General features: G+C 37.9%; 2 protein-coding genes across 4 annotated transcripts; both read left to right on the top strand.

Moving 5' to 3' along the window:
- Positions 1-1833: 1833 nt before the first annotated feature.
- Positions 1834-8017, top strand: LOC136236285 (tubulin polyglutamylase TTLL11-like). The gene is made up of 6 exons (XM_066026424.1): positions 1834-2047; positions 6396-6492; positions 6552-7228; positions 7290-7489; positions 7541-7687; positions 7738-8017. Exons 1-6 carry the CDS (start codon positions 1856-1858, stop codon positions 7934-7936), a joined length of 1512 nt encoding a protein of 503 aa, XP_065882496.1. The 5' UTR covers positions 1834-1855; the 3' UTR covers positions 7937-8017.
- A 6441-nt stretch (positions 8018-14458) lies between these two features.
- Positions 14459-24462, top strand: LOC136268674 (transient receptor potential cation channel subfamily A member 1-like). 3 transcript variants are annotated; one of them, XM_066064074.1, is made up of 20 exons: positions 14459-14605; positions 16989-17050; positions 17102-17273; positions 17466-17928; positions 18107-18323; positions 18376-18498; positions 18765-18862; positions 18915-19040; positions 19413-19530; positions 19579-19715; positions 20100-20209; positions 20332-20505; positions 20560-20657; positions 21553-21724; positions 21781-21798; positions 21981-22399; positions 22885-23067; positions 23116-23184; positions 23240-23404; positions 24171-24462. In XM_066064074.1, exons 2-20 carry the CDS (start codon positions 17021-17023, stop codon positions 24312-24314), a joined length of 3036 nt encoding a protein of 1011 aa, XP_065920146.1. In that variant the 5' UTR covers positions 14459-14605; positions 16989-17020; the 3' UTR covers positions 24315-24462. The 3 variants fall into 3 exon arrangements, with proteins under 3 accessions (XP_065920146.1, XP_065920145.1, XP_065920147.1); XM_066064073.1 differs by having other exon boundaries at positions 20332-20657; XM_066064075.1 differs by lacking the exons at positions 14459-14605; positions 16989-17050; positions 17102-17273 and having other exon boundaries at positions 17658-17773; positions 17820-17928; positions 20332-20657.
- The last annotated feature ends 1983 nt before the right edge of the window (positions 24463-26445 follow it).

The raw sequence follows: 26445 nt of genomic DNA, 5'->3' as shown, positions 1-26445 counted from the left end.
TGCTACTAACATTCACAATAAATATATAGGACTGAAGGCCCATGCAGGAACAAAGATTGAATGGCTATCGGTATTGCTCTAAACTGTCAATTCCTCAGCTAGAGTTGACTCCTAAAATCACGTTGTCTGTATAAAGATTGGTTTGGATGTCTTCTATACTGGTGATGGATTGCTGCATGGTTAGGTGGTTATTTATAGTACTGCAAACTGTATGAATGGTGAGCTTACTGAACCATTACCAATGGCGGATCCAGGATGGGGCATTTGGGGCAAATACCCCACCCCCCCCCCCCCTTCAAGAAATTGCATACAAGATCGAGATACTCTAATAGAGCAGTCAATTACTCTAATAAAGCAGTCACAATGTTCATAAGGCAGTGTAGCTTACCTATGAAGCTATAAATAGGATTTTATTTTACATAACAGACGTGATATAGTTGGTAAGGATATAGCTATTATTGTCGTGACCTTTTTTTTTTTTTTTTTTTGGTCTTCAACTGGTTTTCAGCAAGTTTTTTTGGTCTTCAACTGTTTTTCAGAAAGGTGCCCCCCCTCTTTCCAAACTCTGGATCCGCCCCTGATTACAGTTTATTTTATAGATCTTTGTGATCTGCATGATAGTAGGAAGTCAGCAATAAAATCTCTGATCACTCTCATTCACAGTAACATGCATGTAAAGGCTTTTTCTATGTTAGCAGAGAAACTACATTTGTGGGAATGCATGGCAACAGCAGGCCTGGGCAGTGGATAATGCTGCGGATTAATATGCTTCACAATATCATTGAGGAATGGTAGCCCAGTCATCTGACAGTTAGGATGAGACAGAGACAAACAGCAGCTGAAGTCGTAAATAATTCTGCATGCATGATTGGGGTAGTGGATGACTGCTTCTAAATTGGGAGATGTGAGATGTAGCAACCAAAGTAGAAATAATTTCATGATCGGTGCACGGTATGACTTCACATGATGTAATTGACATATATGCCTTAATTGTTGGAGTCATGCAATATAGTCCTATCCATATGGGATTATTTGCTGCAATTTTCTGCACTCCATAAACTAGCTGTTTGATTAAAATTTTACATTTGCACTATTGGATTATAAATTGCAATAACATCAACATATAATTTGATTAAAATTGCTTCAAGCCTAGCTAAAATTCTCTTTCAGTTTACTACTGGCTATTTAAACTTATAAGATCGCTTCTTTCAGATCTCAATCTATATTTAAGTTGTGGTATATATAGCTATATTTTTCAGTTGATCAGATTATTTGGCTTGCAGATTCAATCTTGTGATGTATCGTAAAATTTTGTGGGCTTTTGGCATGCCCTATGTATGCATGCTGTGTATGTGTGCAAAGCACGCTATATAGTGAGATTCTTCAACCATATACATGCATTCCTGCCTTCTCCATGCATGCACTAACACTGCCACAATCGGCTCTCTTCACAGTATACCTGATGGCTATTCAAGTTCTTGTTTTTATGCTATAGGCTATATTTTTATTGGAGTTAAGCTATACATTTTAAGTTTGAATCCATTCAGAGACTAGAGCACAAAACATGTATACTGTCATATAACAATCAAAATACCAATGCATTTTACTGTCCCCCATGCACCTTGCCGGAGCTTTATGCAAGTGAAAGACTACTGAGTTGTCATGCATTTTTTTGCCAATGAAGACATCTGCGGATTGTGTTATTTGCAGACAATCCCAAAATGTAATAGACCATATGGAGGTCAAGGCTTTTTTTCACTGAACCCCAAAAACTTTCTCAAGAAATTGGGTAAGCGCTTGTTAGACCAGAAAATTTAAAGGCGTTCAGGTTTGGATGCGCGGTTAGTATGTAGCTATGGTAGTTGTTACAATTTCTAATCGACTTTCTCAGCAAGTTCAAAGACTGACAAAGGTGTTCAGATTATTCCACCAGTCGAGAATACTTTGTAGTAAGCTCGATCGTAGGATACGAGTGAATGTAGGGAGGTCTGGACCTGCTTCTAGCGAACTAGTTTCGCAATGTGCCCGAGAACTAGGCATGGAAGTGGTGAGGTGATAAGTGTTGTAGTTGCAATATGTACACTCAGTAGTTGAAATTTAAAAAATCGCAATGCAATACCATAGATAGTATATTCTCCGGGTACGGAGAATATCTATGACGATACATCGTCGGATACTAGAGTCAAGTATCGATTAATAACGGACAATACGATGTTCGCACTCACGCAGCTACTCTAAGCAGTAATTATCTTCCAATAATCAGCTATGCATGATTAATAGCTTTTTTATTTTATTTAATCAGGGAAAATAGCATCAGCCAAAAAGGCTGTTTTTCAGCTATGCCCTGAGAACACAAAAATACAATATGAGTACCTTACAGTACATACATACATACACAAAACGAAGTTACAACATGCAATACAATTTCTTAAATTCTGACACAGTTTTAGCACCATAAAGTGCTGGTGGTAATCTGTTCCAGATGGCTGTGCCCCTGTAGACCAATAACCGTTTGCCAAAATTAGTTCGAACACTGGGAACATATAACCTGTGTACGTTTCTACCAGAGCGACCAGTGACATCTACAGCAAACGAAAAAACTTCATGTAAATAAGGAGGAGAAATCTTGTTGACAATCTTGAAAACTTGAAGAGCTTGAGAGTTGCAGGCAATAGTATGCTCGGTCAGATAAATTCTACATTCGGACATAACTACAAGTTTTTGGACTTTGATTTTTACTACCAGTAAGGCCACTTCAACTAAATTTCTTGTTTCTCGGACCCGACCGACCCATAAAATTTGTAAATGAAGTGTTTTTGTTCATTTTTGAAGATCACGTGTTCGATTGCGTGAGTTTGTGGCGTCAACTAGTTTCAGTCCGAGAAACAAAAGATTTAGTTGAAGTGGCCTAAACAATGTCCAATTTATTTGTATAGCTATTAATGGCCAAAAAATGGTTTCGTTATCTTTAGCATAGAGGGAGTAGCAGCCTCACAATTTATATTTTATTTTTAATTGAGCCATCCCACCAGTAAAGTTAATGCTTTTGCAACGAATGCACCTGTGCTAATGCACAGAAATATCTTTAAGAGTAGATTTAAAGTTTATATTCAGGATATTTCCATTGGCACGTTGCAAATGAAAGGGATGCACGCAAGGTGGAAAAATGAAGTTATGAGAAATTACCTCCTGACCACCCACATAATTATGTTAGTCTTGGTGCCCTATCACAAATACCATCCTGGAAAGGCGTTTCTTTCTCTACCTTATATGGGTGCATAAAGCAGCATTTACATGCATTTTTGGGCACCCATATAGGGTAGAGAAAGAATGCCTTTCAATTTTTAGAACGGTATTTGTAATAGAGCACCAAGACTAACATATGTGGGTGGTCTGGAGGTAATTTCTCTAACTTCATTTTTCCACCTTGCGTGCATCTCCTTCATTTAGGAGCCATGCCAATGGACATATAAACTTTAAAAGTATACTTCTACTCTTAAATGATATTTATTTACTTGCTTCTGTGCTTTAGCACTGGTGCATTTGTTGCAAAAGCATTACCTTTACTGGTGGGCATGGCTAAATTAAAATCAAATGTGTCTGAATTTACTGTTATAAATTGTGAGGCTGCTACTCCCTCTATGCTAAAGATAACGAAACCATTTCTTAGCCATTAATAGCTAATGAATACAGGTATATAGTAGGACATTGTTTACTGGTAGTAAAATTAAAGTCCGAAAACTTATAGTTTTGTCCGAACGTAGAATTTATCAGACCAAGCATACTATTGCCTGCAACTCTCAAGCTATTAATCATGCATAGCTGATTATTGGAGGATAATTACTGCTTAGTGTAGCCTACCTTTTGGTATAATAACCTAAGTTGCAGGATTTCTAGGAAGTGAGTAGCAGTTGTCTGAACATCGTATTGTCCATTAATTGATACTTGACTTTAGTCTCACGTGGCCAGACCCTACTGCCCACACAACTTTCATTACGCCATGTCATGTTCAATTTAATTTAGTGTATTAATGTACAGACCTCAATTACATAGGCAACTCCAGGATTTTTGGTCTGATCAGGAGCGTATATAGCTAGCTTAAGAGGAGAAAAAACTGCCCTGCTGAGAATAACTGCTCTTCACTATTATCAACATAAGACTCCTTATTTAGGCCATGCAAAGTAAATTATATGTTTCTGGTCCTCACCAACTCCCCAAGATTGACCAGGTGACCAGGCTTCTTTTTTTATTATTTGTTTGTCAATTATTTTGACGTAGTGCACCACTACATTTGACATAGCAGTACATGAATTATAGGTTAAAACATAGTTGATACATAAAGTTAGTGTATCTTGATACAAGAAAAGAGTGTTTACAAGACATATCACCTCAGTTCAACAGTATAGAACTTAACTTTTGGCAATCATTGTATGGTGATTGCACAATTCATAAAAAAAATTACCAGACAGGGAACCAGAAACATGTAACTAACTATCGTGACCTTATAGCCAGGGGCGTAGCCAGGATTTTCTTGAAGGGGGTTCAGATTTGAAGTGGAATGTCTTTAGGGGAAGGCCTGAGGTGATTCCCCCTAGTCCACTTTTAAACAAAAATGATGCATACACAAAATGTGCCCTTAGGCAGTAACATCAAAAGGTACTATTTATTTGTGCATCTAACTAGCTAAAACCTACACACTGCTGTTTATGCAGCTTATAGAAACTATAAACCTATTGTAATACTAATTTTCACTTCCAGACAACATACTGCCAACAATCAACTTCAATTTCCTAGCATACGGGAGCCCTCCACACTCTAGTCCCTTAGTTGGCAATACTTCTGGGTATGCATTATTCTTGACCAGTCCTCCTGTTGATGATCAGTAACTTAAGACTTGGCTTGTACTCCAATATATTCTAGACATCACGTGCCTGCAACATGTGGCGTATAAATAAACCATTCAGCAGGTAAATATACATTAACTATTCACAGTCTGTGCTAACCCGACACATGTATAACACAACTACTCAAATTTATCGCCTTGTATTATGTCTCAACCAACCAACAGTCCCTTCGCCATTTTTACCACGAATCACATGTACAATTGATCACATGATGCAATAAATCTCAATGATTTGCACCTGATGATATTTTAGTATTAAAGCAATGTGTGACCCTTGAGAGTAGTACAGAGGAGCACCAGTGTACAAGTAGCTACCGGAGAGCTCCAGGGCCGTAAGATTTGATGTGATTTTTAATTTTTAAAAATTCTGCCTCTGGTTGGGTTGGGGTCGTCCAAACCATCCAAACCCCCCCCCCCCCCTCCTTGATAGCTACAGTGCTCCCTCTATTATCCAAATTCGTTGGGCCCTGAGAGTGTTCAGATAATCAAAAAGTTCTGATAATAGAATCCCATTCATTTATATACAGAGCCCTGTACAAATACTCTAATAGAACACACACTTTAGACAAAATACTCTAATAGAACAGTCACCTCCATAGTTCGGATAATTGAAAATTCAGATAATCAATGGCCGGATAATCGAGGGACCACTATACATAGCTTGCTACACTGCTTCTCTGAATGTTTTATTAGTGATTGACTGCTCTATTAGAGTATCTCTATCTGAACGTCTTGTGCCTTGCAAATCAATTAATTCCTTGAATACACTTGACTGGTTTCTGGAAACCTCAGAATCCCCTGGAACTGCCCCTGAATTAATGCACTTACTTATTCAGCCGTCTGTTACCACCAAATCTTCCATTTGACAGACTCTTGATGATGCAGCTAATACATATACATGTAAGTATGTGTATAAGTGACTCCAATGAGTAGACTAAGAACAACATGACCAGTCATGCATGGGGATTCCTCTTCAGCTTGACAAGTATACTGCCGCATGTATACCCCAATCTTATCTGGAAGCAGCAAGTTTAATTTCCCAAATAGGTACTGTTGTTATACATTGTAAACCTCTTCATATTTAATAGCTGAATCTTTATTAAAATGGTTCTTTATTAAAATGGTTATCTTTATTAAAATGGTTGTAAAAAAATCCAACCTATCTAGTTGACATGATGACCTTTATCAAGTTGGTTGCTCCCATTCCTGTTTTCCTAGAATTCTACTTACCACAATGGTGGGTATCAGAACAATAATGGGTATTTGAACCATACCAGAACCTACTTCTCAATTAAGCTTTGAGTAGAGTAATGCCTGGCCCATAACAAAAATTAAATGTATAGTAAGGGCTATCCTATTCATCAAGATTCATCACGCTGATTGTGGTAAGAATTGTGATTTTACTCAACTGTTTATAGCTATGCTTATATCCAATGCTCATTGTGTGTATGTGTTTGTGGGAAAAAACATAATCCATTTGTTTACTACATAGGAGCATCGTGTGAAACCAGATTGTGATCTTTATTGGCATCGTCGTGATTATTTGGCACAGAGGATACCATGTGGAGCCTATGTCAGTACCACACCAGGCAAGTGTTGGTATTATGCATGCTAAAACTATTTGGTCATATGTCTTCTTTTATTTCAGGAATTAAAGATACTTTTAGCAAATCAACGTTAGGATCATTACTCAACAGGATGCAGAGGTTCTTTCCAGCTGATTATCAGTTTTATCCCAGGTCATGGAGTTATCCTGAGGAACACCATGAACTTGACAAATACATTAAGCAAAAGAAGGAGCTTGGGCAGTCACCTACGTTTATTTTAAAACCATCTGCGGGAAGCCTGGGTGTGGGAATATACTTGTTTAAAGATGTCAAAAGTATTACCAATACTGAACCAGCCGTAGTGCAAGAATATATCAACAACCCTCTATTGTTAGATGGATTGAAGTTTGATTTGAGATTGTACGTACTTGTCCCATCTTTTGATCCTTTAGAAGCTTACATTAGCTCATGTGGTTTAGTACGGTTCTGTACTGCACCTTATGAAGCTCCAACTGTAGATAATCTGTCCAATGACTACATTCATTTAACAAACTATGCAGTGAACAAAAACAATGCTGAGTATTCATTAGAGTATTGTAAACGTACTGTGAATGATACGTTGGATCAGTTGAGCAGTCAGCATGATGTGACCTCATTTTGGACAGATGTCAAGGAGATTGTAGCTAAAACATTAATTGCTGTACTTCCTACCCTGCGTATTGAATCTAGATCATACATGCTGGAGAGAAATTTAGATGGGCCTCTCAACTGCTTTCAAGTTAGTTGATATAGTCTTATAAAAAATATTCACCTATTTAATGTTGCCTTTGCTTCTTAAGCTTCTAGGGTTTGATATTTTAATGGATGAGAATTGTAAACTGCATCTATTGGAAGTCAACTCCAATCCTAGCCAAGATACTAGTTTTGAACGTTTGGTCAGTCCAGGGGTAGTGGAGGTGCTTGGTAGTGACATAGATGTTCGGATTAAAAAGTTATTTATGACTGACTGCTTGAAGATAATGCAACGAAAGATACTAAAGTAAGCAAGCATTACGCTTCCCTTTAATGTGTTTGTGCATTTGTTTTGTAGGTATGATGACCTTGCTGCAGATACCAGCTATACGCGAGTGCCTTTGGATTATCCAGACCTCATGTTGCTTGAACAATGTAGGCAGCTGTTCTTAAACATTTCCAGTGGAGTTAAGTTGGAATTATCAGATTTCACAAAATTTGTAAAGTATATAAAACTTTAATGTATTGTAGACTTGTTATATTGGAGATTTACAGGTATTTTGAATTGATTTCTGATGCAAAGTTTGATGAAAATAATGCCACTGCTGTTTTTACCCATTTGTCTGAGATGGATGACTGTTTATCATTCGATCAGTTTATTACAGCTGTTCTTGAAATATCCAGAAGACATTTTGGAGAAAATTTTGATGTAGTTCAACTGCAAAGAATGTTGAAACATTGTAGAATTTGTTAATCTTTTTGTAATCTCTTTGTTTCTCTCTTTGTATCTTGTCACTACACAACTGTTAACATATGCAAAGAAACTATTTATGAAGCTGTATGCATTGGTCACAGGTGCAGAGCTGCATGCATGTTGACAGGTATTATAACTATGTACACACTGACTTAGTTGCTATACAAAATTGTTTGATACTTCAGCTTACTTTCTTCTGCACTGAGGTGTGTGTGTGTGTGTGTGTGTGTGTGTGTGTGTGTGTGTGTGTGTGTGTGTGTGTGTGTGTGTGTGTGTGTGTGTGTGTGTGTGTGTGTGTGTGTGTGTGTGTGTGTGTGTGTGTGTGTGTGTGTGTGTGTGTGTGTGTGTGTGTGTGTGTGTGTGTGTGTGTGTGTGTGTGTGTGTGTGTGTGTGTGTGTGTGTGTGTGTGTGTGTGTGTGTGTGTGTGTGTGTGTGTGTGTGTGTGTGTGTGTGTGTGTGTGTGTGTGTGTGTGTGTGTGTGTGTGTGTGTGTGTGTGTGTGTGTGTGTGTGTGTGTGTGTGTGTGTGTGTGTGTGTGTGTGTGTGTGTGTGTGTGTGTGTGTGTGTGTGTGTGTGTGTGTGTGTGTGTGTGTGTGTGTGTGTGTGTGTGTGTGTGTGTGTGTGTGTGTGTGTGTGTGTGTGTGTGTGTGTGTGTGTGTGTGTGTGTGTGTGTGTGTGTGTGTGTGTGTGTGTGTGTGTGTGTGTGTGTGTGTGTGTGTGTGTGTGTGTGTGTGTGTGTGTGTGTGTGTGTGTGTGTGTGTGTGTGTGTGTGTGTGTGTGTGTGTCCCAGCTGCATCTATTATTGATCTTCATGCAGAAAGCCAGAAATTATGTATGCATTATTGTGATGTAACTGAGATGTAATCTATACCACTGAGAGACACCCAGTATGCTCATCTATACTGCTTGACTGTTAGTCTGTGCAAAGTTAATTATATGTTTCTGGTCCTACCAACTCCCCAAGATTGACCAGACGTCTTATTTTATTTTTGTTTGTCAAATTTTTTGATGTGCATACATGTACATTTGGCAGTATAACATGAAATTATAGGTTAAAACATAGTTTAAAAGTTTGTGTATCTTGCATGATACAAGAAAAGAGTGTTTACAAGACATAACACCTCAGTTCAACAGGTATAAAACATAAGTTTTGACAATCATTGCATGGTGATTGCACAATTCATAAAACATGACCCCGCAGGGAACCAGAAGCATATAATTAACTTTTCATGGCCTTATACTGGCACATGGTTTTACAAATCAATGAGTAACTTAATTGTGTTACATGTACCACAGGGGCGGATCCAGGGGGGGTTCCAAGGGTTCCATGGAACCCCCCTTTTGAAAAGCCTCTCTCACTCGAGATACTCTAATAGAGCAGTCACAGCAGTCTTTTCAGCAAGCTATATATCTAGTTATATAAATAAGGAAGGAAATATAGTTGGTGAGGTGGCAGCTATTGTCAGCAGGTGATGACCTTTTTTTTTTTTTTTCTTTTCTTTTTTTTTTTTTTGGTCTTCAACTTATATATAGCTAGGCTAAAGTTGCAATTTCAAAGTGGAACCCCCCCTTTTTAAAAGTCTGGATCCGCCCCTGTACCAGTACCTGTTGGTGACATCAGCTTTAGCTACTTGATGCACAGTAGCAGAGTATAACAACAATTCAGTATGTAATGATGATCACCAAGTTGTGAAAACAACTTGCATAATTGCTTTTTTGTCACCTGGAATAGTAGCAACACTACAAGATACAGTAGTAGTAGTATAGTAGTAGTAGCAGTATATCACAGTTTAGTTTTCCCCTGCTAGCTATATACCCAGTTCAAAGTGGCATATGTTGGAAAGCTGGCTCTTTATACTAGTCTTTATAGTGATACATATGTATGTGCCTTATCAAGGTTAAAATGTGGAACAGTTTACCAGCTACGTACAGTTATTGAAGCAACACTGTATATAGAAGATTTTAAGAAGAGAATACGTATTGAGTATTAACCCAGTTACTGTATAAATTTTGTGTAATTGTTTGTATCTGTATGGAGTATTTATGCACAGTCTGTGCTTAAATACTCCATTGGAGATTTGTACAGTATTTAATATAGTAAATAAATAAGGGTACTACTACAGCACACATGATCACGATTGTATAAATTCTTGACAAGAACATAGCCAGCATTACATGCCCAAAAGTTCCCGGAACAGATATACTGTAATGGCCGATTAAGTAGATCAAGGATTTCCACCAAGATCCTTGCAGAAGCTAAAGGTTCAAATACTATTACAAGCACTGTAATACTTTTCAGAGCTGTGCAGTGAGAAATCTTTATATGATCAAGTTCTGGTTGAGTGCACAAATATGTTCTGCTGTTCTGGGGAGTGCAGCTCTCCAACTGTTCAAGATTTTATATCCTAAATCAGTCCAAATAGTTATAATGAAAGTATATAGTTACATACAACATGAACTCCCTATTTTGGTTTAGCCACAGAGAAGTAAGAATAATGGCATGTTAACACAAGCGACAACTTATTTATCAAACTATAATATGACAGATGTATGCAGCTACTTGAGCTATACAAAGGTAAATTTAGTTGCTGGCTACTTTTTGAATTCAAGCACTACTACACACATGCATGGTAACATGTTGATGTATGCCCGGCCTACCCCTAATGGTAACAAAATTTTTTACTAAGAGCAAGGTTTAGATCTATTCAAGAATGTATATATGACCATCATACGATGAGAATTAATTAATGCAAGAGAAACTTAATTATCATCCGGCTATATATGCTGCTGAAAATAATGCCATGGTACATATAATTAATAGTTAGTGTATATAGCCGCAATATAGTAGTTTGGTCAATGGTAAAGGTGAGTAAATATAGTTATGGAGGAGTTTCATTTCTGTGTTTGCAGACTTGAGACATCCTTTTGTACAGGATTGAGGACATCACTACACACTGCTATACAAGGAGAGCAAAGCCACCAACTATGCCAATAATGTAATTTGTATCTTTTACAAAGAAATCAAGCAGCCAGACGAATTGGGAAATGCCAACGGTAGCTCCCATGGCAATGGCAATCTTTAAAAGGCTTCGACTCAACTTCTTGTGAGGTACAGAGACATCGGTGCGATCTTTATTGAGCTTGTAGAAATAGAAGAGGTAAATTGCAAACAGAACAATTTGAGCCATTTTGTTGAAAGTGACATTAACTTGGTCAATCTTCATAGTGTCATAATCCAAACCAATGAATGTACAATGGCCATTTGGTAAAATTGTGTGCTTTCCATTACCAGTTGCCAAATCATATGATAATATGAAGAAATCAAATAGAGCAAGAATACCAATTGTATATAAACGACAGTGTCTATAGAACCATTTGGAATCGTCTGAATCTAACCGACGCAGGTTATAGCCAAGATACGTGATGTAAGCAAGGTATGCTAGTATGCATGTGGCAAGCCCTTCACTGCTCATATCTCCTTGCATAAAGAAAAAGAAAACCAAACGACAAAACTTTTGGGAATTGGGCTTTATTTGGAAATGAGTTATTGATAAAGTAACAAGGCCAACTAACATCAGACACAAGGCAAGATTGTAAAGTATGAGCAACTTTCCAAACAGATTCTGTAGCTCTTTGGACAACAAGTGCGTAATTAGAACAGAACCACTGATGATCATCAGAAGCATTAATAGTCCCATTTGTCCTAGGAATGGGGCTAAGTCATCATTATGATTGGTATCCATTGGCAAACAAGGTGGTGGACTATCATTCTTGGAGATCATCATGGAAGTGTGGTTACCTGCTGAAGTGATGATGAGAAGACTATCGGTAGTGTATACGATGTCCAGTTTCTCTCCAGTGTCGATCTTCATGATGGTGCAGTCATCCACCAGGCAATATTGTAACTTAGTGACTTGTTGGACATTAGCCATACCTTCAGTACTACCCCCAGTTGACTGCTGATCAGAACATGTTGCTTCAGCCTCACTGCCTGTTGAAATCAGGAGCAGAAGGAGCAGAATAATACTAACAACCATTTCTCTCAGGCTATCACACACAATAACAAATCATTGAATAGTGCCAATTTAAAGGTAACTTTTTCAAAGGAAGTGTGCTACACTACTGATGTCAATGTAGTCACACCATCATTCCATCAAACAGCTGTCTTTTTACAGAATGCATATGTACATACATCCCCACACATCACTGAAACATATTGTGCAAAAGATTTTAACACACATAGCTATAGCCATGGTTGTAATGGCATCTACCCAACTTTAATATGTTACTGACAGGGGCATACCCAGGGGGGGTTTCCATGGGTTTCAGGAAACCCCTTTGGATTTTACACAGTACTTGAAACATTAAGAAATTGAAATTTTAGGTTTCCAGAATCTGGAAACTATCATAGAACAGAAACTTTTATCAATAATTTCTTATACTGATGACAACAACACTGGTACATTGTTCTGAATTATGATTTTGATGAAAACATTGATAAAACAGTCAGGAAATATAATCTACTCTAATATAACAGTCACTTAGCTGTAGTGAAACCCCTTTTCAAAATCCCTGATCAGCTGATGGCAATCTTATCAGCTGATGACAATCTTATCCTGTACACGTTTTTGGGACTGCATGGTCATGGTTAAATATAATTGTCTGGTTATTTATTAATACTCAAGTTTTTTAGCTATACCTGCAGAGATTATCTATCATGGCATAAATAACTTGCTAAAACTCATTATAGTATGTTCACGTTAAGCTGAATCCTGAAAAACAGCTAAAAATTGAAAGTGGATTTTTTCTCAACAGAGTTAACATTTCAGCCAACCAGAAGATTATTGGTAACAGCAAAGGTGTCAACAACAGACACGTATATGGTTTGGCTCCATTACAAGCTCGGGAAAGGGCTGTAATGGACACTGTGTTTATATGGCTTCCCCATATGAAATGTATTGCAAAAATTTTGATTGGCCATAAATATTATGTCAAGCATTTGAACAACAAGATTTTGAAATATTTTTAGCAGGTCAAGCAGCACTACAAATGAGCCAAATTTCAAGATCGTGTGTAGTTGCATCCATGAGTTATTAAATGTTTTTGAGGATTCAGCTCAATGTGAACATACTATACATAGCTAAGTTATTTTCAAGCAGTAAATGATGCATAATAATTGAATTTGGTCTCAAATTTGGTTTGATTTGTAATAGCAAAAGCCGAGCAAGCCAGGACTAAAAGGGCCACTGACTGAGTTTTGCCGCTATAGCTAGCTTAGTTATGCAAGTAAACTCTTCTGATATGTAATGGCACATTTGTTGCCAGCTTTATTTTCATCCCATTCAAATTATTTTGCTAGTTTTTAGAGACAGTGCCAGCATGCAGAGCCAGCCAATATGGCTCCAAACTAATAGTGGCCGAAACACAGACTATCTAGCGATATATTCTATTAACCCTATACATGCATGAATGGTGATGATGGTTTATATTCTACTTTATAATATAAGCAGTTGAATGCAGCATAAAGAATTACACACATGCCAGGGGTGTAGCCATGATTTTTTGAAGGGGGGTTCCAGCACCAGCATTGAGTTACTAGAAGCAGGAGTCTGGGGGCACAGCCCCCAGCCGCTGAGAGACTTTCAATATTTTAATAGATCAAAACTCAGCAAATTGCTATATTTTATGCAAAAAGTACATTAATTATGATGCATTAAGTGCCCCTGGGATGAAGGTAGTACTAGATAAAGTCACCTAGTGGAAACAGACAGCATAACACATAGAGACACATATAGTAATCTGTAAGTGATGGTTATATCTCACTGTGGTATAGGAGCCATGAATCCACTGATACAAATGACAATCAAAACAATATAACTATACAAATATGCATAGCATGAATTCATTTTACATAACACAAGTGATAAATTACTGGAGCTCTATATCTTTAAACACAGCATACCAAAGCTATAGCAGTATAAGGTCATGCTAAGTTTTGCATTTAATGCTGGCTGAAAAACTTCATATGGACATGGCGGATATTTACATGCATGTTCTATTAGAGTATATACCTGACTGCTCTATTAGAGTATATCGATCTTTTAAACAAATTTTGAAGAGGGCTCATGTTACCTCTGTAAATCCTTCCCTGAGAGATGAATGTAAGTTTTATCAATTGTTGTGCTGTGCCATTACACTATATTGCTCACTCATTTTGTCCTGCCACACTAAATGGTGTGTTAGGATCCTGCTTGCAGAAGTCTAAATTTTACAGGGAGGGTTCCTGAACCCCCCTCCCTACGCCCCTGCATGCGGCTCATATCTGCATACGCATCGTCTGGAACTTGAATCTATATAAAGCCCGAATTGTATGGCTAATCAGTTGGAGTGCCCTTGGTTATATATAGGCAAGCTGTATTTTTGACAGGTTGCGTCTAAAACTGCATGCACTTCGTGGGGCCATAGATATGGTGTGTCTATTATCTATGGTGGGGCATGGTGTTAAATTATGTGTTCGTTTAATAAGCGCCTGCGCGGAAAAGTATAACTTGAGATTCGCCCAATTGGGCCCGCCACGCCAGGAGTTTGACCTCGAGTTCTACAAGAAAAGAGGAGTTACATGATTAACAACCTACTGCCGATACAACTTTAGCAAGTTCAATCGATTTTCGTACGTTGCAGACTCTGAGAAACATAACGCACCTATCAATGTCACGCCCCACCTACCCCCCAGGTCGGGCAGCGGGTGGGGATTTCTAGACCGTACCTAGGGGGGGGGGGGTTGGACCGAACCCCCTATTTTAAACTAGAAATTTTATTTTTACTGTAAAACGATCTTTTCAACTATAATCTGTGTTCTAGCATTCATCACACGCCTTCCATGGCTTCTACCAGCTGAACCGCGTGTGGCAACCATAGCGCTTCGAGGTTATCTGTGTACATAGAAACCGCTTTAATACAGACAGTGGTTTTCTCTATCGCTAAGGCTTCTATTATTCTACTTACAGTATCTTAATAGACCCTATTCATTTAGAACAGTAAGCGCCCTCTGATGTCACGCGAAGCCATACAAGGGTCCCTATTTACCATGGTGATGGCTTTTCGGACGCCATTTTAAGTTCTAACCTTATTGTGGTTATCATCCACAAGGGGGTGTCATGTCGGCTCACGCTGTAGGTAGATCTGCGAAGTCTTGACCGGGGAAAACTTCACCTTGACCCTTGACTTACAGCGTTTATCGTCTTTGACCTGTGACTTGAGCGTTTCTTGTCGAACTTTTGACCTACACTTATTTCTCTATTTTCCTATACGCACTTGCGCTTGTAACCTAGTATAATACTTTCTTAGTGCGTGATACCAGCAACTGGGAGAGAAAAATCATTATAATTACGGCAAAATACCTGTTGAAGCTTTAAAACATCTTCTTAGAGATCCTTACTTCTTGTGAGTTAAGTATAATCCCGTAAACTTGATAATAGCTACGTATAGTTTTCGATTGTGGGTTTTGAACCTTCCGTGTCGTCTTGACCCTTGACCCACTGTAAGAGCTATTTAGTGGCCTTGACCGTTGACTTAGAGTTTGACCGCGGTCGCAGATCTACCTACAGCAAGGGCCTGATCATGAGTGACACCCCCTTGCATCCATGTCAGTTGTTTTCATATTAACCTTATTGTGGTTATATCATCCATGTTTGGACAATGGTGAAATGTAAGGTTTAGCTTATAGCTGAAATGAATGACCCTGAGCAGTCTTAGAAATGCTTACCATAATGGAGAGTGCAAATTATTGCAGAAGGGACTGGTTATTTTGTGTAATTTTCAGGCTTCCTATAAAATTATATTTTGCATTGCTCACACATAATTGCATCATTGTCAACAAGTAGTGTAAATTGGTTTTTTAAAAGTAATTTCTATTAACACCTGGAGTGAACCTGCATGAGCTACCCTCATAATACTTATAATGAGCTGTTTAATTAGTTCATACTAGTTTTGGAGGATGATACAGTATTTTAATGGACTCCTAGTAGCTGGTTTTAATAGAGGACTTGCACTTGTGATGAGCAAATGGTTGTGTTTCGGGGCAACTTACTATGGCCCAGAACAAAGGTACATTTAGTCGTTAAGCATTGGGTATAGTGACACTGGGAATTAAGGATAGAATTGCATAGCTATGTGAATCAGTGGCTTATAATATATATTTTTATATATTCCTTATTTATTCTAACCTCTTAGCTGTCTCCAACAAGCTGTGTGCCATTCACTCAACAAAGTAAAATGTGTTGCTTTACTATAGACCATTACAAATAGTGAGAATACCACTTTGCCTCCAAACATGGCCAACAGCTGTGGTTGCTTAGCAGTTGCAATGAAATATATCACTGTGCAAGTCCTCTATGATGTGGAGCTCCACATCTACTGTAACTATAGTATGAACATTTGTCTGGATAAAACCTTTAATTTTTGATAAGAATATATTGTTGGTAGATTTGTGATGGTTAGGATAATTAGAGAGTTTCATTTTGGCAGGTTATCATTCACCTACCCAAATTAGAATTTGCTTTTTTCCCTTGTATTGTTGTATGGGTTGAAAAACTAACTAAGCGTGTCATGCCTGGGCCACTACAGTATACTGTATGTGTGCGGGCGTGTATGTGTGTCTGTCTGTCTGTCTGTTACATGGTGGTTATTCCATCTGTAAAGATTTTAATGCTTCTTGCAGTTTTGTACAAAATGCATAGTTGTGTACTTATGCATGTTTTACCTGGTACTACAGTGTTAATGACTACTCAGTTCAGGCCCTAACCAGTTGATCGATTGTCGTTGGTACAGATTGTGCAGGTTATTTTACTAGTTCTTCACTCTGTGAAGTCCACTTATAGCATTCACACACATGCACAATCATTCTATGCATTTTGTACAACATTAAATTTCTCTGTATCCCATTCACATATTTGTATTTCTGGACAATTAGTTGTGACACTGTAAACAGTTTCTCACTTCAAGAAATACATGCAAATAAGTAGTCTGTGATTAATGTTGCTGTGTCCACCCAGATATGTACTTGACTATTTAGTCATTCATTATAATGGCTGTGGTTTCTGAGAAGTTTGATCCGGTAAGAGAAATTTAATTTTAGTTTTTTAGACATGTAACTTTTTACTTCTAGTTGGGAAGAAACGAGACGAAGTTTACTGAGAAGGTGGCAGAGTTTAGAGATGAGTGGCCAGAGGACTATGCCCAAGAAGTGTATGATGAGAATGGAATGAACATTCTCCATTATTGTATCGTGAAGGGATATGGTGAAGCTATCAATGAATTACTGGACAACATAGAATTCGGTAATGAACAAGAGGCATCTACCTTAACCAGCCAGTTATTTCTTACTTTCCCTAATACATAACATGTCAATGGGTGACAGTATAGCATACACAGTTTTCATACCAAAAGCATTCACTTATAAGGCCTGATAAATTAATACCTGTATGTAGGCTTCTATGTAGCTTAAGTAGTACACACAATTGGTTCTGTAGATGCTGACTATGTTACTCAGTCTGGGTTAACGCCACTCTTACTGGCACTTGGAAAATGCAAAGAGCATTTGATGAACGATGCTAGCATGAGGCCTTTCCTTGAGATTGCTGTGAAGCTATTGGACTCTGATGCTACTGTGGATGAAACTGTGCTAACGGCTGCCATCAATTATCCAAAAGTTCTTGTTGATATTTTAAGAAAAAAGCCGAACTACTATAAACCACTTGGTGTGGATGGTCAGTCTCCTTTGACCAAAGCTATTTCTGGTTTTGATGGACGTCTTAAAAAGATAGGATTTGTGGAATTGGTACTTAGAAAAAATGCAGATGTTGTCATTAAGAAGCTGATTGCAGAAGATCCAGCATTCTTAAAGAGTTTTGCAAATCCTTCTGGTGAAACACCTCTGCATAGTGCAGCCAAGCTTGGCAAGGTGGAGATAGTACGATCATTAATGGATTCTGGGTTAGTTGTAGCTGTGTATATTTGCAAAAACATTTAAACCAGGTGTGTTCTCATTGTTGGCACATGCCTGGTTTCTCTTATAGAAATGTGTGTGTCTGTGACAACACGTGAGTATGGGTGTGAACGTCTTTTCACTAAAGAAATGAATATGCTTATAATGTGATTGTTTTGTATGTAGTATTTGTAGGCATGATGCTCGTGATAGGAATCAGCGTACTCCCATTGTAACAGCGTTTGCTAACCATGAAGACTGCCAAGGATCACCATCAGAGACTATTGCTGCCATATTAGCACAGTTACCAGCTCCAACAGGAGTTTCTGCTCTTCAACATCCATACAATGGAATGCCTGTGATTGAATATGACATCAAATATAACTATGGAGTTGTTGTCAAGGTTATAATCATGTGTTTTGGGTGGTTAAATTACTCCATTATGTATTGTTTAGGGTGTTCTGCTACTTGACAATGACTTGTGTGAACAGCTTCTTCTGGGAAAGTACAAGTTTGAGACTAACAATTATGGAACTGTTTTTCACATTGCTGCTAGACATGGATTTTCTATTACGAGGGTATGTTTGCACTACAGTGAAACCTCACTTACTTAGTATCCACCTCTTTAATATAACCACTTCATTATAGTGGCCGTATCACTTAAATAAGTCCCAGACACATTACGGTGTACTTCTTCAATTGATAAGAACCGGGAAGAATTCTAGGAGAATTTTAATTTTCATGACCTACTACTTATTATTGAGGCCACATCTTTTGTCCCCAATGGTGGTACTACTGTCGAAGATTTTTAGGCAACTTGTCCATATATTGATTTTTAAAACAGCTACTTACTGAACACAACAAACTGAACTTGGATTACTTCAATGTGGAAAGGCGGTCAAAAGTACCGTGTGACTTTGCCATTGAACATGACCATTTACAGTAAGCATGGGATATGTATACATATTTTGTCATTTACTTTTTGTGTGTTAAGTTTTATAGAGGAGGTTTGGGAGGCCGGCCGAGAGACCTGGTCACAGGAAATTGCCACTGCCTGCAAATGTGGCAATGCTGAGGCATTGATACTGCTGGGAACTAAAACACGTGAACCTTTAACAGAGTTAGTTCAGCCTCTGGTTCTGCCAGTGTCAGCGATGCAGTGCAGCATCGCTAACACTGGCAGAGTACTGCTTCACTGTACTCATGAGTACTGCTTCACTGTACTCATGGACTATTAAACACAAACTGTACTGGTATTAAAATTTGGAAATGATAGGTGGTGCTGACACAGTACTTGCCACTTTTTATAATACCCCCGTAGAACTACAGACAATAAAAGAGAACCATTTCTCTTTCTTTAAAAAGTGTGATTTGGGACCTAGGGAGATATATACTTATATGTGTAATGCATAATCACTGTAGCCAACAATTCATGGGATTTCTGACTATAAGTAACCGTATACTTCTTATGTGTACTGTATAAACATGTTAGGGAAACAAATCGAGAGCTGTTGTACCTTGCATGTGAATTTGGCCAAGCAGCAAGTGTGGACTTCTTATTAGAAGTAGCAAAAGTGTCACCGGTTAGATTAGATCATGAAAGGAACAAGGTAATATTTTATGTGGAGGGCAATAAATCTTTTGATGCTGTCCTTCAGCCAACCATGTTGATGGTGGCAGCTGATGTTGATGCAGCCGATTGCGTCAAGCTACTTCTTGATTACAGTGCCAGTGTATATGACACGGATGAGGAGGGCTACAGTGCCCTGTGTAGAGCTATTCTTTATGGAAGAAAGTGAGCACTTCAACCTGATAGTAGAAATCTGTCATGTATAACAGAACTACTTCACTTATCAGCATTCTATCATGAATACAACTATTGTAGTAAAACTAGTGTTTGATTTTCTACCTACGTAGGTGCAATATTGTTCAGTCGAAGTAAAGCTAAGTTTTGTGTCTTATAATTTTGCATTCATTAGGGCCTTAATTTTTGTGATGACTACCATGAAGACTGTTCCATTGTTGTTGATATATGATTTGATAGCCTGCGAAATGTGATGTAAAAGTTTGTAGAAAATTCCCTTGGAACATTTAGATAGTATACTGATAGAATGACAATACACGTCCAATACCAACTCTCTCTAATAGAAGTGGTAGATGTGTGTATGTTGTTCAACAGGAAGGCAGTCATGGCTATACTCACTCATCCTGTGCAAGGTGAGCATGCACTGAATTTCTGCACTGCCAAGGATGAGACTCCAATGAGACTGTTAGTGACTCATATGCCAGGCAAGTCAAAATTGCAAGTTACGCATTACCTTGATTTTCTTGAGGAATTTTTACATGCATATCAATAAACTATGACAAATAGTTATGTCACCAATTTCATGAATTATTATATTCTCTTACAGATGTTGCTAAATGGGTCTTGAATAGACAGATTGTCAGAGAAACTGACAAGATAGTTTACAAGTACGATTTGATTGATGACTTTGATCGCAATCGTTACACATTTTCTGGACCCCTGGGATTTCTTTTCCACTACTTTGCTGCAAGATCCCCCCGTGGAACTGTTGCACCACAAGGTTCACCTAGAGGGTATCAGAGATTAGAGGGAAATGTTCAGTTTGGCATTGCAGAGTACCAGCCCATAGGAGAAGAGCACGACGGAGAGCATGGGCATGTACGATGGTTTCCAGCTACACACAAGCCTCAAAATCATATGCTTCGTATCATGGTAATGTGTGGTCAGTGTTACTAGCTTAATATTTTTAGACATCATTGTTTGTATGTGTGCACGCGTGTGTGTGTGATTTATCCATGTTATTTATAAGGCTAGAGGTATCAATGGAAATTTTGGTAGGGCAATTGTCAGCATATGGTCTTAATTTATCTAAACTTGGTTTAGTGTAATAGTCTTCTTCTACTAGATGTCTCAAGCATATGCATTATAACCTGGAACACTAAACTCTCTTTAACAAAACTGGACCCAGAGTGATTAGTCTATTAAAACAGCGAAGTGGCTATTTGTATGGGAGGCACTGCTGTACATATAATTTCTTTTACTACTCATATGGCAGTCATCCATTATAGCTCTAGAATCAGTTGTATGAAAACAAGTTTTTGGTGAGTTTGAAGTGAGCTAGGGTTTGAAGGTGCAAAGCCAACCTCAAACTCACCAAAAACTTATCTTCATACAGACAGTGAAAGACATCATCATACTTAACAGGCAAATTTAAAGTTAGTGTTAGGGTTGGGTTAGGGTCGGGTTAAGCTTTGGTTTCTTTTTTACCCAGCTAGGTGTATATAGCTAGCTAATTTATATATGGGTTCTTATTGGTTCACATTTATAAGGTACAAACTAAAGGAGGTGGGTAGCTAGTAGCAGCATACCATAGTGGTAGAACTGTAGCCTGATTTAAGGAGTCCTGAGTTCAATCTAGTTTTTGGGACCTATTTGTCTAAGTTTTATAGTTTCATGAATAGCAGTGGCCTTAAAACAGACACTGCCAGTGTGCGTATAATTTCTTTTTCAATTAATGCAATCAGGAGAGTACTCTCCAGAACCTGTTGTAACTTAGTGTTATAATACTACTACAGGAATGATGTACACACTAGTCTATTTCTATTAGGTAGCAAGTCAGTCGTTGGATGTATTGAACCACAAGTTGGTGGAGAAAGTTATCAACCATTACTGGCGTTATGTCATTTGGCAATGGATTGTTCTCCGATCAATCTACCTTCTCATTACTATCTTTCTTACTGCCTTTACAGTTGTTCTACCCCATCCAAAGGGGGATATCTGTAAGTGCCTGCACTTGTGTTTTTATCATTGTTTTGTTGTGTGATTTACTTTGCAGGCCGTGGGATTGACTCAGGTTAGAATGGCTGCTGTTTACCATGCTATGTATATGTGACAAACAACTGTGATAAAGATAAGGTGTAATCCTTGTATTGAGGCAATATATACATTTGTTGAAGTTTCAATGTGTATTGAAAAGTGTATAGAAGTATTTTGTGGATATAGTTAAAGAGTGTTGTGTGCTGTTGCTTTTTCTAGATGGAATCAGTGATGGCCGCCGTGGCTTTCTGATCACTGCCAGTGTTTTGTTGATTCTTTTGTCACTGCTGTCCCTAGTAATCAGTGCATATACACTGTACATTGCTAAACTAGGTATCTTTCATCAACGACGATTTAGGGTCCTCTTTGAGATTATTTTAGCAATTCTCATTTTGTTATTTGTCATCGGATACGGAAATGATGAATGGTGTTCACAAGACTGGCAGTGGAATGTTGGTGCCTTCTGTACTTGTTTGTCCTGGTTAACTCTACTAGTGACTCTTAAAGGATTCAGACATACTGCTCCTCCGATAAACATGTTGTTTGCCATCATCAAGAACTTCTTGTGGATCATCTATGTGCCAATCCTACTGATAGTAGCTTTTGTCCTGGCATTTTATATGCTTTTCACTATACCAGTGAGACTTTATTTATGTTCATGTTCCCATGTTAGATGTTTACTTGTTTTGGAGCTCATAAGTGCCACAAGTCTGGGGTCCTGCAGTTCTATTATCATGTGGCTTAGTCAGAGGAGGTTGGTCATGCGTCATTTTTCATTATTAGTACTGGCTTTACAGTGTTCTGACAACAACTTGTGCTGCAGCCTTTGAGTTACCTAACCTAGTGAACAGAGAATTGACATCTTGTTATCTCAAAGAAATGGTGAACTCATGTTCAACTTATTTTTAATCATTGACACCAAACCAAATTCTTACAAAATCTTCTCAGTACAACACATTGCAATTTTTAACTGCTAAACAAGCCTTAACAATGATTGGTTATATTATGTATAGGGTTATGACGTGTGAGCAATCTCCTCTTTGGCACCCAGCCAACCATATGTTTGATGTGTGGTTACGTACTTAAGCAGTTGGGAAGAAACATGAACTGTAATTTCCTGTAGGATGAATCATATGGCCCCTACCATGATATTGGTAGTACTCTGGGCACAGTTGCCATCTTGTTCACCGGTGAAGGTGATTATGAAGGACAGTTCAATTCTGGACTTGTAGACTTTCCTTTTGCATCCTATTTCCTATATTTTGTCTTTGTAATCATGGTTGGAATTCTTTTCAACAACTTGCTGGTAAGAAATCCATGAATCCAGTAGTCCAATTGCCAGATGTTTTAATAGGTGTCTTTAGCTGTTGGTGAAGTCCAAGACTTACAGGATAATGCAACACTTGAGCAGCACCGTTTGAATGTAAGCCACATATGCAGATTTATGATACCTCGTATAATATTTTGTTCTCGCACAGGTTGAGGGCATTGTTGATGGACTGGAAATGTTTTTTCCTTTCATCTCAAGAAAACCACCAGATGTCTTTATAAAATATCTAGACACTGGAAAGTATTATGAAGCAGAAAAGGAATATAAAAAGGCCCAGATGGAGAATGCAGACTTTGAAGACAATATTTTAAAGGTGTACACTAATAGTACAATTTATGTAGGGTTCTAGTGATAAAAAGTAGTGAATGAGATATATGAATAATGGTAGCTACTATACAGCATAGCTATGTGGGACAATCCCTACATTGTCATGTTACTTAAAGTAAGGATTGTCCCACATAGCTACGTTGTAATGGCTACCATCATTCATATGTCTCATTTTACTACTGGTTTATTGTTGAAACCCTACTTCATTTTTAAATTAATAGTTTAATTTGATTTACAACTGTATTAGTTTGTTAACTTTTTTGCTATATGTTATATTACGAGTTCCTCTCCATTATTAACCCTTGGTTATACACATATGGCTGTGACTGTTTATTAGAGTATCCCGATCTCCCTGATTTTGTCTCAAGTGAGTTATGCAATATAGGTATGGTTTGCCATGTCTAGTAAATCACAGCGCATTGCAGCTAAGGGTCATGGCATGCTCTGATTGTTAAGAGCAAGGCAGCATGTTCTAGGACATGGTTGATCTATACAATCGTTTATAAGTGCGTCTACTCCACTTACAGCTTTGTGGCTTCTTCTCTAAGGAAAGTGTCGATGTGACAAATTAATGTCTTAGTATGGTTTTCTTGTAACTTTTGTTGTGTGTTTTATGATATGGTTTTTAACCACCTGTCATTTTAGGGACGAACCCTACTACCGTACTGTTTGATGAATACATACTGTATTCTGTGTTTTATCAAGAGTACTCCCTTTACATTATGTACTCCTGGTTTTATCTATCATCTTAGGAAGCTGATGTTGAAATGATGGAGAGGATTAATCAACTAGAGTCTACTTTGTCAGAAATTATGCAAACGTTTGAAAAGAAGACGGACTTAATATTGCAACGACAAGAAGAAATGAGCACTAAAATAGAAAACTTACAGCAATAATTGAACCATACACAATGATTATGTGGAATAGTTTTGTAAGCCGGATACAAAGGAGTAATTTTTTTTCTGATAATTGTCGTTGTACTTAAAACAATAGCTTGTTGCTGTATATACGTACAGCCGAAAAGGGTTGATTTTTTGCAACCGAGTTTGCTCTGACCAACACAAAGTAGTAACTCTTACTATGATATTATTATTAGTAAGACTCCTCCTTTACCCATGACTCACCACCAAGAGTTCAGGGAGAAAACCATTGTTATTGATGAATAACATAGTCAAGATACAAAAATAATTAGTGAGTCCTCAGACATGCATGGCCACAGATAGGGCAATAGAATGCCCCACAAGAGGGTGGGTGTGGCAAGGGAAAAAAACAGTGATAAAAGAATTTAACTACAATATTAAATAAAAGAATTAAAGCTAATATTTGTGGAGGTAAATATTAGAGAACCATGCATACATTGCCAATTAAATATGTTTGTGATTAGTGCTGACAAGAGTTCATTATTTGAGAGGGGCCTCAGTGATGTGAGTCTATGTCCAGAGTTTGTTGTTTTGATCATAGATATTATATACTACGGTACGTATATCGTACTCGTAGTATATACTATCTAATCCAAAACAGCCAAGCTGTAAAAAAAGAGTGCGACCCTCAGAGGCTATGGAAAGATTTGAAATCCAAGGTGGCGGCCAAGAAATGGCTGTGACGGTAGGTTAATGGTAAAAATTTTAATAACAACAATTCAGGTGAATTTGGTGCCACTTGGTCTTGGCACAAAATTCACATGAATTGTCGTTATTAAAATCTTGGCACAAAATTCACCTGAATTGTTGTTATTAAAATTTTTACCATTAACCTACCGTCACAGCCATTTCTTGGCCGCCACCTTGGATTTCACATCTTTTTTCACCATAGCCTTTCTGAGGGCTGCACTCTTTTTTTACAGCTTGGCTGTTTTGGATTAGATTTCACTTCTTTTTGTATTTGTATACCCCAAAGCCGGCATAGGGCTTTTTAACCTATCATTTTTTTCTTTACCACAGGAAGAAGAAAAGATGAAGCAGGGTGATTTCTTTGTAGCTGAACTCTCTACAAGGTGATCCTTCCAGCTGATCTCTCTACCGGATGACTTGTTTGTAGCTGAACTCTCTAAGACCTTGGGATTATTTTTACTAATTCGCTAACATGGCAAGCACACTATGAAATGATTTCTTCTAATGCCTATAAATCTCTTGGCTTATTGCGTAGGGTCTTCAAGGACTCCAATTGTCCCCAGGCCAGAAAATCTTTGTATATCACTCTAGTTAGATCAAAACTACTGTATTGTTCCCCACTGTGGAGGCCATACCTGTTAAAAGACATTGAATCACTTGAGAAAGTCCAACGAAGAGCCACTAAATTCATATTATCAAACTATCAATCAGACTATAAAACAAGGCTAATACAAACTGGTATGTTGCCACTAATGTACATTTACGAAATTGCCGACATATTATTCTTCATCAAATCCATCAAAAATCCATCAGACAAATTTGACATCTTGAACTACACCAACTTTACTACAGGTTCAACAAGATCTGCTGGCACAAAGTTATACCCCAAGACAGCTCATATCAACCCTATCATGAACTCATATTTTTATCGTTTACCAAGATTATGGAACTCTTTACCAATAATTGACCTATCTCAATCACTAGATGTAATCAAACCAAAGTTGAAAGCATTTTTATGGAATCATTTTTTAGCTAACTTTGATAATACCCCCTGTACTTTTCATTACCTGTGTCCTTGTACCCGCTGCTCCAAGACTCCTGCACCAACCAACTATAATTATTTGTAATTATTATAAATGTATGCATGTATAGTTTTTGTAGTTAAGTAATTAGTGCTCTAGGCTACCAGTGCAGGACACTGGTAGTCCTTCAGAATTGTATGTCTCTGTAATCACTATAGCCTCTACTGTATGTAATTCCAATTCTGTAATAGTCTTGTGCCCAGACCGCTTTTTTCTTATTGTGTGGGGGCGGAGAAACCTTTTTTCTCCGCCCCCACACAAAAAGAAAAAAAGCGGTCTGGGCACGAGACTAATTCTGTAAAGCAATAATTAAATTAAATTAAACAAAGTAACTT

This window comes from Dysidea avara, chromosome 10, assembly GCF_963678975.1.
Source record: "Dysidea avara chromosome 10, odDysAvar1.4, whole genome shotgun sequence".
Lineage (NCBI taxonomy): Eukaryota > Metazoa > Porifera > Demospongiae > Dictyoceratida > Dysideidae > Dysidea > Dysidea avara.
The sequence above is the reverse complement of the archived record's forward strand: the minus strand, read 5'-3'. Positions and strand labels throughout refer to the sequence as shown.

What these genes read in the sequence shown, in the direction of transcription:
- LOC136236285 (XM_066026424.1), top strand. Translation starts at nt 1,856, where the DNA reads ATGGTAGTTGTTACAATTTCTAATCGACTTTCTCAGCAAGTTCAAAGA. An exon ending in ATGCAACGAAAGATACTAAA is followed by an intron (nt 7,490 to 7,540) that starts GTAAGCAAGCAT and finishes TTTGTTTTGTAG; the next exon opens with GTATGATGACCTTGCTGCAG. An exon ending in GATTTCACAAAATTTGTAAA is followed by an intron (nt 7,688 to 7,737) that starts GTATATAAAACT and finishes GGAGATTTACAG; the next exon opens with GTATTTTGAATTGATTTCTG.
- LOC136268674 (XM_066064073.1), top strand. Translation starts at nt 17,021, where the DNA reads ATGGCTGTGGTTTCTGAGAAGTTTGATCCG. An exon ending in CGATCATTAATGGATTCTGG is followed by an intron (nt 17,929 to 18,106) that starts GTTAGTTGTAGC and finishes TTTTGTATGTAG; the next exon opens with TATTTGTAGGCATGATGCTC. An exon ending in ATATGCTTTTCACTATACCA is followed by an intron (nt 22,400 to 22,884) that starts GTGAGACTTTAT and finishes AATTTCCTGTAG; the next exon opens with GATGAATCATATGGCCCCTA.